Source organism: Aquarana catesbeiana, linkage group LG02, assembly GCF_042186555.1.
Source record: "Aquarana catesbeiana isolate 2022-GZ linkage group LG02, ASM4218655v1, whole genome shotgun sequence".
NCBI lineage: Eukaryota > Metazoa > Chordata > Amphibia > Anura > Ranidae > Aquarana > Aquarana catesbeiana.
The window spans coordinates 606,579,862-606,595,306 of NC_133325.1; the positions used below are offsets into that span (position 1 = coordinate 606,579,862).

Consider the following 15,445-nt stretch of genomic DNA (forward strand, 5'->3'; position numbering starts at 1 on the left):
GGATGTGTTGGAGCTGCAGGGTTTTGGTATCTGATTATAACAACTTTTATCAGCACTTTAAATGTTTGTTTTCCAGAAGTTTTATCTTTGGAGGAGTCATAAACAAATGTCTGTTACAGTTTTTAGGTAGCAAAGGGCTCCTTATAGAACCAGAAACATAGGATTTGAATCTTACATTTTTTTTGCACTACTTGATGCTTATTGAAACTTTGAATATCTTCCAGTTAGAAAAAGTATATATTTTATCTTCATGCATATGATATGTCTATAAGGACAAACTTGGTTTAATTTTTATGGAATCCTTTTTTTGCAGCTATAACATCAGTAACACATTTTATGTTCTGATCATATCCTGTTTTTTTGTTTTTAGTTTTTTATATCGACTCTTTCAAAGACTCAATGTCTGTGCACAACGGGAATTTCCAAATAACAGTTCTAGACTTTATCAAATAACTTTGGGGATGTTTAGGCATTGTATGCAAATGTTTGTTTGAAGGATGTTCTTTGGTCTTGGATACTTTTTCTGCTTTATCTACAAGGTCAACAAATTCATAACTGAACCTTTCATTTTGAAAAGTTACTTAGATATGGCCCTGGCTCAAGTGGAATATGTTTAACCTCAGAACCTGTTATGTACTTAGCTATCTCTGTTCCATGAAATATTTACAGTACTTTTGTCAAATAGCATGAAGACACAAAGTCTGAAAAGTCTGCAGTGTCTATTTCTAATTTACAGAAGCATACTGTGCAGAGTTTAAAGCAGAAATGAAGAAAGATAATCAATAAAAACATCAAGTGCAAAATCCTTAATAACTATAATTTGTGAAAATATGATACCATTGTCTTCTAAAATAAGCTCATGTGATCTAGCTGTCCTGCTTCTTTTTTAAAAGATGCAGTTAAAAAGAAAAGAAAAATGCCTGTGTTACATTTGGGAGGGTTGATTTATAAACGTATCATTGGTATATCTACTAAGAGATTCTAATTTTTCAAATGTTGGACGCAAAGGGGTTAAATACTTATGTATCACGATCATCTAGATATAAAGTGATGTGGAATTCAGTCAAGACCATTTATGGTCAGGTTTATTACCACATATGGGCATGGACAATCTCCAGAATGAGAATGTTCAGTGGATGTTTTGTGACGAGGGTGTTTTTGCACCTTAGAAAGCGAATACTTGATTGGTCAACACTTTGACAGCAAAACTAATTTGAACAGGTTGTCAAATATGGGATGTCAGTAGAAGCAAGGTACAAACTAATCTTTGACAAATGCTACCAGGTGGTCATGGTCATAAAACATTCACACTTTCCTGTTTTAGCTACCCCAAAAGGTCTTGGAGAGTTCATGACACAAAATTAAACCATTGATTGACTCAGACCTATTTTATATTTTATTTGATAATCAGGTTAATTTGTTTATCAAAAGATTTGTAATATCACAGAATGTGAGGCATATTTATAAAGTAGTGATTTGTATTTTTAGTGAATCTTATAGGTCCTTGTATTTTAACCAATTTGGGACTGCCTTCCACACAGTTATTGTGGCAAGGCAGCCCGGCTGCACGAGGCGACGTACCTTTATGTTGCTTCATGCAGTAGCCTCTGGGGCACGCTGATTGGACAGAGGGGGAACCAATCAGCAGGTCCGGTGGACATGATGTCCACCGGCCACCCATGATTGTTCCCCAGGGAGGCTGAACGGTGATCTGTCCATGTAAACAAGGCAGGCCGCCGATCTGACAGGGGAGAATGTAGAGATCCTGTGTTCCTGCTAAGCTGGAACATGGATCTCTGTGTTCTCCCAGTCAGCGCAATCCCCACACAATAAGCACCTCCTAGGGACACACTTAACCCTTTGATCACCCCTGGTGTTAACCCATTCATTGCCAGTGTCATTAGTACAGTAACAGTGCATATTTTTGACAGTGATCACTGTATTAGCGTCACTGGTTCCCAAAAAAGTGTTAGTTGCCGATTTGTCTGCCGCAATGCCACAGTCCCACTAAAAATCGCTAATCGATGGCACAATTGTCCGTTAAAGTAATGCAGCGCCATATCACAAAAAAAAATGGCCTGGTCATGAAGGTGGTAAAACCTTCCAGGACTTAAGTGGTTAAATGCAGGTAATTAAGTCACCAACAGAGAGGGGGAGAATTTCTAAGACTGGAGCACTCAGAATCTGGTGCATTTGTGCATGTTAGCCAATCAGCTTCTTACATCATCTTGTTTAATTAAGCTTTGACAATAACACCTGGAAGCCGATTTCTATGCAGGGTTTTATATAGAGCTGCATCAGATTTTGCACTCTCCAGTCTAGTAAATTTCCCCCCAAATGTTTGGTGAAAGTCACATGCTTTATGAATAGACCCCAAAAGGTGTTTCTATAAGGTCATTTAAGTTGTGTGATGGAGCTAGTGACTGCATATGTTTTAGAACCAATGGTAATTTAACTTTGTATTTTATTTATTACTGATATTAGAGTAATAATAGGAATGAAAAATAAATATTTAAAAATATATAGATATTAACGTATATGTCTGGGCAAAATAAAACATATTCAAAACAGTATCTGTACAATATATACCATTTTTTTCTCTTAATTGTCCCAGTCTCATCTGTCCAGGACCTCCATGCCAGGTGTCAGGATAGAGAGCAGCAGGAAATCAGTGAAGATCCATTCACCGAAGAATCACATGTCAGATCTGTCTATCTCCGGCCTCTCTAGACAGGGAAGAAGCTGATTGAGCACAATAACAAAACAAATATCTTCTTTATCAGCCTTAATAGAGTGCAGTGATTATATTAGGGGTCTAATAAACCCCCAAAGTGTCTTTGAAGGGACCTTGTTACCATGCTCTCACATAGGTGCTTATCAGCTAAATTTATAAAGAAGTTAAAAAAAAAAATAAAAGTTTAATTAAATGATTTTAAAAAATTGAAAAACCCTGCCTCCCTATCCACGCATATACGGTATGAACACAAACACGTGCATCGGATGCTGATTTATACAAAATCAGTGATTGTGATACATATTAGGTATCACCATGCATGCTGGTGTGGGAGAAATAATTCTAGGGTCATCATTTACTGTTAACAATAAAATTATGAGCTGTAAAAGCTTTAAAAGCATCCCCTATTGATATATTTGGTGTCTAATTTTCCAACACAACCTCATCTTTTATATCTTACCAAAAATTTGTGTACTATATTGTGTTTGTATGCCCTAAAATAAGTATATTTGTTTCACTGTAAATATAGATTTGATAAACAGTGGCGTAAGTATTATGTGACATAAACATTGCAACTGCCACCTTTTTATTCTACAGGGTCTCTGTAGAAGCTGAACTCACACAATTTAATTCCCGCATGTCCGTCCTGACTTCAGGGGCGATTTCAGAGACCTCTATGTGGGTTGCTGCACAGATGTTAATGGAAATCGCACCCCGAAGTTGCCAAAAGTAGCACAGAAACTACTTTTGGGGATTGGTGTGGCGTTGCACTGATTCGGATACCATTGCCGCCTATTTGGCATGTGATTTGACATGTCAACTCGCATGCCAATTTGTTCCAATGTGATCCTAACCTTAAGGGTTTTAAGTAATCTTCAGGCTTAAAAAAAATGTCTCCAGTAGCAAATGGGTTGAAGTTATGTAGGTGACTAGTACATTAATGTTGTGTATAATCTAATGTTTACTAATCCATTTAAATCCACTTGCAAATTTGAGATGTGATCTCTTCAAACACACTATATAAACACTCAGATTTTGCTTTCATGGTTCATATTTCTTCAGATTATAGTATACAATGCTTAATTTGTCTGTGATGTTTTAAAAATTGACCAATGTATATAATTATATCTGCAGGTTTGTGTAACTCTGCCGACAGCTGGATGATTGTTCCAAATATCAAACAGAACCACTATACAGTACATGGCCTGCAAAGCGGCACCAAGTATATCTTCATTGTGAAGGCCATCAATCAGGCTGGCAGTCGGAACAGCGACCCTGGAAAACTAAAGACAAACAGTAAGCGATCAGAAAAGTAGCTACTCTGTCCCATTTCTCTCTTTTGCTCCTCTTTTTCAGCCTGTCTGTCTTCTATTCTGTCCCCCTAACGTTCTCTTTCACTTTCAATTTATGTTCTATATATCAGTGGTCATCAACCCTGTCCTCAGGGCCCACTAACAGGCCAGGTTTTATGTTTTACCTTGGAGAGATGTAGACTAGAATACGGCAATCACTGAGCAGCAAATGATATCATCTGTGATGTATTTCAGTTATCTTGCAAAACTGGCCTGTTAGTGGGTCCTGAGGACAGGGTTGATGACCACTGCTATATATAACACAATGCAATGTATTTTCATAAAAATAGTGCTGAATAAGGATTTTAGGGCCTAACAGCAGCCCAAACTTTTTTTTAGTTTTGGACAGGATGGCAAAGGCATAGAGCTAGAGATGCACCGAAATTCCATCTGCATTTTGCCGATAAAGAAAAAGGTGCCGATAATGACGCCGAAAATGTATGTGATTTTACCACGATTTTACTGTGCTCATGGTGTGTTTTTCATAGGTCATGTGACTCAAAAACCACATCAAAAACGTAACACAGGTGTGTTACTGATGTGTTCTTGCTGCGTTTTCAATGCATTTCAGTGGGAAGGTGCGTTTTTTTAACTGACCAAAAATGCAGCAAGACAGATTTTTAACAACACAACAGAAGTGCAACAGACCAGTGTGAAGACATACGGTACATAAAATTTTAAGGGATGCATTTTTCTTCCGTTAAAGGTGCCGATAATGCCCAACAATAAATTCATATTTATTTCAATTCATGATATTAATTAAAAAGTGAAATTTAATACAATTATATATAAAAATATATATATATATTTTTAAACTTTGGTTTTCGGCCAAGTGCATCCTGAATTGTTGGATTCTGTACCAAAATTTGCATTTGGTGCACCTCTACATAGTCAGTCCATGTCAGGCTTTTACTGCAGTCTGTACCCCCATTGGGGAGATTTTCCCTCACTTCCTGTTGGGACAGGATTGAAAGTCTTTGGAGACACAGATCGCAGTATTTTTAATTAAAAAGAGAGAAAGCTTAGAACGTATGTCAGATTTAATATTACTGCCTCTTCTTTTGTGTTATGACAATGTGCTCCTCTTCTTTTCTTGCTGTCACAGGTTGTCAGTGGGACTAGAAGTGAGGTGAAATCTCTTCATTGTTAGGAGCAGGGTCAGACAGACTGGGTTGGCAGAAATGTTTATTTTAGGCCTGATGTACACTGGACATTTTGCCATCTCTCCTCGATGCCTTTCCTCCCGGCAGCACCATTTTGGCAGAAAAAAAAATACGCTTGCCGCTTGTAAACGTGTTTAGGCACGTCAAGCACTTGGGGCGTTCATTAATTTCAGCAGTTACCGCTTACCGTACCTAGTGTTAAGACATGTTTCCACGCATCAATTGTTTTTTTCTGCCAAAACGCAGCTTCTCCTGCCTCTAAATGCCCCAGCCTGTAAACTCCTCTAAACACCTACAGTACGTTGCAAAGGTTTGAAAAAATGCTGCAAATTATGAATGCTTTCAGAAGAATTGTTAATAGTTTATTTTTATCAATTAAAGAAGAGGTCCAGCCTGGGTGAAAAAAATTAAAGTCATCAGCTACAAATACTGTAGCTGCTGACTTTTAATATTAGGGCACTTACCTGTCCAGGGAGCCCGCGATGTCAGCACAAATACCCGTTCTGTTGCACCGGAGGGGGGAGGAAGCATATAAGCGAGAGTTCCACTTTTGGGTGGAACTCCGCTTTAACAACATGGAAAGTAATTAAGCAGAGAAATACAAATCAAATCATTATATGGTGTGGCCACCTATTGCATTCAAAACACCATCAGTTCTTCTAAGTACACTTGCACACAGTTTTTGAAGGAACTCAGCAGGTAGGTTGTTGCAAACATCTTGGAGAACTAGCCACAGTTCTTCTGTAGATGTAGGCTGCCTCAAATTGTTCTGTCTCTTCATGTTAACCCAGACTGACGCGATGATGTTGAGGTCAGGGTTCTGTAAGGGCCAAACCATCACTTCCAGGACTTCTTGTTCTTCTTTACACTGAAGATAGTTCTTAATGACATTGGCTGTATGTTTGGGGTTGTTGCCCTGCTGAAGAATACATTTGGGGCCAATCACATGCCTTCCTGATGGTATGGCATGATGGATAAATGTCTGCCTGTATTTTCCAGCATTGAAGACACTATTGATCTTGACCAAATCTCCAATTCCATTTGCAGAAATGCAGCAACAAATGTGCAAAGAACCTCCACCATGCTTCACTGTTGCCTGCAGGCACTCATTAATGTACCGCTCTCCAGCCCTTCGCAAACAAACTGCCTTTTGCTACAGCCAAATATTTGAATTTCTACTCATCAGTTCAAAGCACCTGCTGACATTATTCTGCACCCCAGTTTCTATGTTTTCCTGCATATTGAGTTGCTTAGCCTTGTTTTTATGTCCTATCAGCATCATTTTCTCACTTTGCTGTGATCTGCATATTCTGTGTGTAATAATTTGCATGTACGCCAGAAATAAGTGCAACCGGTAGACACAGACATTTGCAAAATATTTGAGAAGATCTGTCAGAAGATTTATGCTTATGCAGTAACAGTCATATTTTAATATCAGGCTGTACAGTTACACCTGAATGCTATCACTTTTTGCACAAACTCCAACCATTGTATTATGTGACTAGTTTTGTAGAAACTGCTGCTCGAATAGGCTGTTGGAGGCACCATGGGCTCCAGAGCTACATTTCAACTCTACAGACCGCTAAGCATGAGAAAGACGAGATGGTTTCATGTTTCCTGAGCATTACAGAGCCTTTCGACTCCCTTCCATAGCCCCTGAGCCCCTGCCCCCTGCAGTTCTCTTGCCTAATTTAGCCACAAACATCCAGAAGTGGTGAGAAGGGAGAAATAAAATAAGGAAAAGGTTTCCGCAATTGGTTCATCTTAAGGCTGCTAGAAGCTGTCTCTGCTAACCAGACTGCCCTAGGCAAGTTCCACTTGGTAAAAAGAGTTCAGCCAGGCAAGAACATAAATCTATCCAGATACCGTACCGACATCTGTCTATCGTGTCACTGGGAAATATTAGTTTGTGATCTCATCCTAGAATATAAAAATAATAATCCCAATATAATAGTAAATAATATAAAATTAGTTTGACAGTGCATCATTAAAATCCTCGATTCACTGCAAATCAGTTTAACAAATGTGCTTCGGAGTATTTCTGAGGTCTGCGTCTTAATGTAAAATTAAAAGTCACAAGTTTCAGGTTTCATGTGCTCTATGCCAAAGAGAACATTGTATAAATCCTGGAAACCGATTAGCAAAACAAAGCAGCCAAAGGGATGGTGTTAAGTTAAAGAAGATAAAACAGGAAGATTTTTCAAAATTTGCTCCAATTTTAAATGGCAACAATTTGTATCTGGCACACATCGTGGCTTATTCAGGAAAACCCACCCACGTAATCTTTAGAAGTTCATATTTTTATATCCTTTTCGGAACGTTGTGCAAGCTGTTACAGCCTAGTTATATGTGTCAAGCATTAAGGTGCACAGGTGTAATCTAATAGCTTGGCTGAAAGTTATATATGGTAGTATATATAATTTTTATAGGTTGGGTGGAAATTGTAGTTGTAATATGATTTCTACATATGAAAGCTGGTATTTCACATATGGTATTTCACTTGAAGTAGAAATCAGTCTTAGGTATGATTTAAAGCCCAACACCAACTTTCTTGTTTGACATTTTAATGCAGGACTTCAGTTTTTTAACTTATGAAAGTTTGTCCGTAATTTTGGTAGGCACCTGAAAAATGTGGATTTTATTGTTTCCTAGATGTACTTATTTAATTGTTAGCCTTCCTATTTCTGCTTTTACTTGTTTTATGCAAGTACAACTGTTACCAAGCCTTCTGTATTAAAGGGCCTTAGGTTAGATATATACCCTAACTGAATGACATTTAGGTTACCAAAGTACTGTATCATAAACCATTGGTCTATTTTAGAAAAAAAATACTTGTTCTTATATTTTTTTCATCTTATTTTGCATGTCAATGCCTATTTCACAGTTTCTTCCTGTCTGTGTGGAAGCACTCCAGCATTGGCTCCATAGCAGGTTTTTCTGATAGTGGCAACAGTGGGCCTTGTCTGCCCAATGTGTGTTGAAATGACCACTTGTAGTCCCCTTAGGAAGTCATTTGTAACAGGGTTGACGACACAGTATCATAGCTGAAATACAGGGATAGAGCGTGTCACCCTATAACCGAAAGTGCATGAACAAGGATCCTCTTGGCAAGATAAAAAGTTTTTTTTTTTTTTAATTCTTTATTTGTGCAATACAAGTTGTAATGAAAATCATACAAGCGTAGTCAGGTAAAAGTAATAAGACATAGGGTACAGCATTATCTTAATTCCAGTAAAGAACACCTCTGTTTGTCTGGGCACTACTCTCCAACCTTGAAAGCGTTTCTTAATAGTGCAACCAGCCCAGCTTTACTAGAGTAGACAATTTCAAGGCTAGGGAGCTCTCTGAATACCATGTGTGTTTGGGCTCCTATATGTATGAAACTAGTAACCTGCAAGGCATGACCATAAGGTCATCAATTTCTTTTGTAGAATAAAAAGGAACCTGACGGTCCTATAAGTGATTGGAAAGTAAAAGAAGATACGAGAGATGAGGATAGAGAAGAAAGAGAGGGGCGAAAGCGTAACCGTAAATAATAATAAAATATATTAAGAAGGGAAGGGGACAGGGAATGGAAGGGAGTGGGGAAGGGGGAGGGGTAGCCAAGGGGACCGACATGGTCTCTTTTCCTTGCCCCCCAGCTCCCCCGCCATTTCCAGATAGAGTACTTGTTGTCTGTCTTTTATCCCTTAGCCCCATAAAATCAAATGTTTTCTCCGTGTTTAAGCTAGCAGTCCAGCATGTTCCTCCGAATAGAAAAATTTGCGCCAATAGTACCATTTCTTAAGGAATTTTTCACTGTTTCCTTTTTCTGTTGCTATTAAGTCCTCCATTTTATGATAAAAAGATTTTTAATAGATCTGCAAGTTTGAAAAATTGAAAATGACTTTGAAATTGCATTACCATGTTAAAGCTGATATGAGATTTTGTGCTTAGTTTTCTGTATACATTAAAGCTAAATGCTAGGCACAAAACGTTCATTTTACAGGGAACTCAAACTGGTGGCCCTCCAGCTGTTTTGCAAAACTACCATCATGCCTCTGCCTGTGGGAGTGACGCTTGTAATTGTCAGCCTTGCAATGCCTCATGGGACCTGTAGTTTTACAACAGCTGGAGGGCCGTCAGTTTGAGACCCCTGATTTAAAATATTCCTCAACAGCTACAAAGGATATAAATCCACTTTGTTTGCACAAACTGCCTCTGCAAACCAAGATATTACCTTCTACTAAAGTGCATCATCATTGTGTTTTACATAACTTGTGTAGAGAGCAGAGGTCTGGGAGGGACACAGCTAGCCCAACCTCTACAGGCTGCCTGCAGACAACTACAGGAAAGGACAGATAAAAGACCAGTCACCTTGCAAAAGGAAAGAGCAGAAGTGACTGGTCTGTATTACAGGAAAAACCTGCACAGAGGAAAAGATGCATACTGGGTTACTTGCACAGGTCTAGAAGAAATGCACAAAGCACACCAAGATTCAATCATATGCCTCTTGTATATAGACAATATAGAGGCAATTAACAAATAAGTGTGCAATACAATGCTTGCAAAACTCTTCTAAACTGTTGGCCATAGACGGTTTGAATTTTGGCCGGTTCAACAGGAACCAGCCGAGATTTAAGCCATTTATGGGCAGACTAAATGCACCCAGGTTGATCACCCCCAGGAGAACACAATGACTCGGTGGGAGGGATTCCCCTGTCAACACTGTCTGTGCTTATGGGGGAATCAAGCAAATTCCTTTCCTGCAAAAAAAAAGAAATTCATTCCATCTATGGCCGGCCTTAGAACATGGAACAGATGTTGCTTCTAATTCACAAAGAGGATTCAAGCTCCTTTTGGTAATTTAGGAACAACCCATTATCTTTTCTATGGCTGTGACTGGCACAGAAAACAGAGAGAGCCAGGGGTGCAAGTTCCCATTTTTCTGCCCATCCCTGCCCCCCACTTGGCACAAAGCGGAGGGAAGAGGAGAGTTTTAACCCTGTGCAGTCTCTGCTCAAGTGCAATCACTACACGGGCAGAGAGAGAGAGATATGAGCTGTCTGTGGCAGTTTTCTGTTTGGAAAATTGGCACATTCACTCTGTTAATTAGCTGCAGACCTGCACTAGTTTCTATTTCACTCTGAATTAGAAAGTAGCTAAGGTGGTGCAGATAGACCTGAAACAGGTCTGTTTTGCTCTGTTAATGTGGCGCACACCACTTACGACAATTTCCTGCACCATTACAATGGTGCAGGAAGCATAGCAAATTCTCCAGTGTGGGCTTATCCCGGAAATCAGCTTTAGATGGAACCCACACCTTTAAGGGCCTGTTCACACCAGTGTGTTTTAGGTTTGGTGCGACAAATAAAATCCTGCTTGCGCTATCTTTGGTGTACAAGATGAGAACTAGGGTGCTGGAGGTTTCAGGAGATTCGGAATGTAACATATCACTACTGATTTTGCAGGCTTTCTAAATATACCCCTTGAATTAAAATACTTATAGTTGAACGCCATGCAAACAGCTAAACACACCTTTGAGATAAACACATGAGACTAACGAAGATTTTGTATTTCTTTCCGTCCAGTCCTGAGAACATTTTTCAACCCTGCTAGACAGTACATACATCCTAATGACCAATAAGGCCATCTCTCTTCTTTCCCCTTCCTGTAAGCATTATTAACAGATGTGAATGAGGAGCACCTAATTGGCCTCAGTGTGGGCCTTCCCAATGTAAATGTTGCTGTGGTGATATTTCAAGAGGCTGAAACCATGTTAAATTCAGGAACTTATACGAGTTGTGTATAAAATACATTTCATTTGTTTTTTAACACTGCAAATATATAATTGCATTTATTGATGTTTATTATTATTTTTTAATCTGTCTGGTGTTCAGCTTGAAAGCGCAACTCTCGGCACCATGATTTTTACATTTTTACACTAGTGATATTTTCTCCAACTGCCTTTTAACCTTGCTTAAGGCCTGGTTCACACCTATGCATTTTTTAGTGCATTTTCAGTTTTGCAGAAACACTCTACAGTCCATTTAACATGGTTTCCTATGGATCACGTTCACATTTGTGCATTTTATGGAAAGGGCCAGGGACTATTTTCTGGTTTTTGGTTCCATAGACTTCAATGGATCAAAAACGTGTATTGAAAAACGCAAAATGCACCTGGGCAATGCAAACTGCAACCTGCATAGGTGTAAACCAGGCCTAATAGTTGTCTTTAAGCTGAATTGAGATGCTCTTGGAAACTACACCAGAGGCACTTTTTCGATGTGGCAAAGAGCTGAAGGGCAGCTCCCACTCTAGTTTCTGAGAAAATCTCCATGCGGATTATAAACCATCATTCAAGTAAGCAAACACTGACTAAAGGGCAGTTGTAGAACATATTACAGGGTTAAAAAGTATAAAAAATCAAGGTGTTGGGAGTTGGGCTTTAAGCTTTACTTGCTGTTTCTGCCTTGGGGATGTTTTAATATGCTATGCAGTGCCTATTCTAACACTCATTATAAATGGTAAATGGTTGTGCCTGTATTTCATGGCTACAAACCAAAAGGAAAGTTTTTATGTAGTAAATTTAGCATATGATACAGCAAACAAGAATGCTTCATTTTTTTTTTTTGTTCGGTTTCTGATATGAAAACACATAGGCAGGAATACTAGGTCAAGTGTGTAATTTTCTTGGCTGTATTTAGAATGCTTGCAGAAATAGGCTTCTGTAGTGTCTTATTACTAAATGACTTTCTGTATCTGTAAACTATCTCCTTTTCGCTTTCTTATATTGGCACTAAACAGCTAAGTTTGAATGTACAATCAAAAACATTTCTGTAACCTACATAGAAAACAAAATACTAATTTAAATGTTCCCTAGGCAGTTAAGTAAAAAAAAAAGGGTAAAATGAGGCCATGATTCTTCATTTACAAATTCTTGATGGTTGTGATTTGTTGTTGTTTTTTACCTTTTTTTTTTCTTTTTTTACTTTGGAAAGCAACGCTATTTTATTAGAAGCTGGATGGCGAAAATACGTCTGGCACATCTACAAGAGTTAGAGGCCTCTGGGCTTTGCTGACCCCAGTTCATCTGTTCTGTAGCCTCAAAAAATTTGTTGAGCATGAACGTGCATAATTGGGACCCAGTTTTATTTTCCTTTGGCGTCATTTGGGTCTAACCATTTCCTGGACAAGTACAGCTTTCTGGAAAGCGTATAATATGGATACGTTTTATAGCAACAATATAAAGACAGTATATACAGTATAATGTAATGACCGTAGATACATTGTGCCCACTTTTTTTTAGTGAGCTAATTTGTTTATCACTGGTGTTGTATTTACATTTCCTAAGTAGTTTTGCGGTTGATGGCTTGATTTCTGTTTCATTTTAGAGTGCCAAGGGCACTTTAAGGCCCCAATCACATTAAGCGATTTTTTACCTTCATGTGTTTTTTGCATCTAATACTTACCTGAGCCCCATCTCAATCTAGCGATGTGCACGAGAGCCTTGGCTTTCTGGGAACTTTCCCTCCTGTCTCCTGCTGCTGTCAATCACAGCCAGTGAGCCAATGAGGAGAGAGGGGGGATGTGCCGAGCTGTGTCTTTGTGTGTGAATGGACATGTAGAGCCACAGCTCGGGAATGACCCAATGGCCTGGGTACCCCGATTGCAAGCTGTTTGCTCTGGGGGCACTTGGCAGAAGGAAGGGTCATGAGTACTGGTGAGGGACCTGTGAAGAGGAGAAACAGGGCTGCTTTGTGCAAAACCACTGCAAGAGCAGGTGAGTATGACATGTTTGTTATTTTTAAAAAAGAAAGCCTTTAATATCACTTTAAAGTGGAGTTCCGCTTAAAAAAAAAGAATGTAATTCAGCAGCTACAAATACTGCAGCTGCTGACTTTTAATAATCGGACACTTACCTGTCCCAGGGTCCAGCGATGCGGGGGATCGAAGCCCCGCTCGTCTCGGTATTGTAACTGTGGGCGCCCGGCTGAGCGGCGCCACGCGCCGTGATTGGCCGTGTAATCATCTGGGACTTGTGATGTGTCCCAGATGATTGACAAGAGGGAGGGGGCAGAGCTAATCTCCCTTCCTGCGCTGAGGGAAGTGGCATCAAGAGCCCAGGCGCTGAAGGAGGCAGACTACGAGGGACCTCCTAGGAACAGGCATTTAGAGTTGAGTTAAAAAAAAAAATTCTCCAAATGTTTTTTTTATTTTTTTTATGCACATAAATGAATTTTTTTTTTTTTTTTTGGGTAGAACTCCACTTTAATGTTTTCCTGATAATCCTGGAAAAATACACTTTCTGTTCCTGTGAGGCTAAGTTTACTGCACTGTGTTTATGAAAGGAGCCATGCTTGTCACCCAGGCTGGAATTTTTCTATCTTTTTTCATCTCACTTCCATGGTAGAGAATACAATTAGAAGTTTACGTAATAAAGAAATGACAAACACACTGTAATTGTGTCAACTGGTGTTTTCCATGCTTGCTGAAAATGTACTTAGCTTGATTAATGAAAACTATTGCAACCACTTTAATTTAAGGACTGATCCACTACAATACATTTTTGTTTTGTTTATATGCTTTTTATGAGGGGGGAGTACTGAGACCCTGAAACCTATTGGCTGGCTAAGGCTTTTTTTCCTGTAGTCATTTGCAGAATCACTTAAATAACATTTAGAACTCTAGAAAGTTTGTCTGGTGCCCTCTTTAGTTGATATGCTTATGAACATCCTAAATTGGGTGACTCTGTCTCTTGAAGGGGACCGCTGTTTTGTGGAGAGCTGCCAAACACAAAGTCATCTGCTTTATAGGGACTGCTCCTATTATATATTGGGTATCTAGTGCCTCATCTTTGTCTCTCCTTAGGAAATTCTTTAGCTAGGTGTCTGCAAAGGAGACACCCATTCTAGTATGCTCCTTGCCAAGACTTTGTGCGTCTGTTCAAGCACACAGCCTTAGCAAGCCATGCCTGTGCTCCCTCATCCTGGACAGCTGCAGGAGCCAATCTCTCCCCTGCTCTCGCTGTTGCATCTGATCACCAGGAAGATTGGGGAGCAATGTAGACTATGAAGGACTTGGTGGCAGCAATGAGGACAGCAGGTGTTTGGAACTTGGGGGTGGAACTGAACTGAAGCTTTTGTACCTTTTTTAAATAGGAGCTCCAGTTTCCTGTGTAAGAATTAAAAGTCAACAGCTACAAATGTAGCTGCTGACTTTTAATAGACAGTCACTCACCTGTCCCAAGATCTAGCAATGAGCTCACCCCAGCCTTTCTCCCCTCCTGTCATCTGTCCCCAGCGCTGGCATGTTAACTGTGGGCACCCGGCTCTGGCAGCTTCCGGCTTCACAGCTGGGTGCCCACTGCAAATGCACAAGCGGCGCTGTGACTTGTGATTAGTCCTTTTGTCTTCTGGGACATATTACATGTCACAGAAGACTGCAGGGATGGATGGGGAGGAGAACTTGCGAGTCAGGTATCTCTCAAAATCAGATAATCCCTCCCCAACAGTACCATTTCTTCACTAGGAATGGAAGAGGAGGCCTTAAAGCAGAACTTCCCTATTTGGGTGGTGCTCCGCTTTAATGCTGTGAATGCCATAAGGAAAAAAATGCTAAGGCTTTAATGCTACTATACTTTAAAAGTAATACTAATGCAGCCACCTCATCCAAGGACTGGTGAGCTGCAATAGGTTATATTTATGTTGGGTTTAAATATACTTTAAGCTTTCTTACCTATTGGCAAGATTTTTTTTGTACACCTGCTGGGCTCAACATCTGTGAGACGAAATTTAATTCTCTGGAAAATCTCAAAAGCTCTAATACGTGTTTTCATGTTCCTGTATATTGATCTTAATTTTCCCTCTATCAATAAGCATTTCCCCAGATAATAACTACTTAAAGTGAGTTTAGACATTTATACAGCTGTGCAAATCTGTAAAATGGTAAAAGTTGTGAGCAAAGTCTCATAGGAAGTGTGCATTATTAGCAGCAATTGTTAAACTGCTCTTGAATCATGTTTAATTTCCCATACAAAACACGAACATGAGCCTACTAGCGCAGGAAGCCAGATATTATCTGCAGTGAGCTGACCCATGCTGCAGCTAAGATCGGGGGTAAGTGGGCTGCTGCATGATTTTCTGCGCAGAAAGCAGTTTACGTCTGATTTAACAAGCACACAGTCATAAAATGCACGTCCCTGAAGTAACATTCCA

General features: G+C 39.5%; 1 protein-coding gene across 2 annotated transcripts in view; it reads left to right on the plus strand.

Annotated features, from left to right (window-relative positions):
- The window catches only part of MID1 (midline 1), a 659,238-nt gene that overhangs the window by 618,646 nt on the left and 25,147 nt on the right, over nucleotides 1–15,445 (plus strand). For both annotated transcript variants that reach the window (XM_073616351.1, XM_073616350.1), the window contains exon 8: nucleotides 3,869–4,030. In XM_073616351.1, the coding sequence (XP_073472452.1) occupies nucleotides 3,869–4,030 (162 nt within the window). The remainder of the gene's footprint in view (nucleotides 1–3,868; nucleotides 4,031–15,445) is intronic.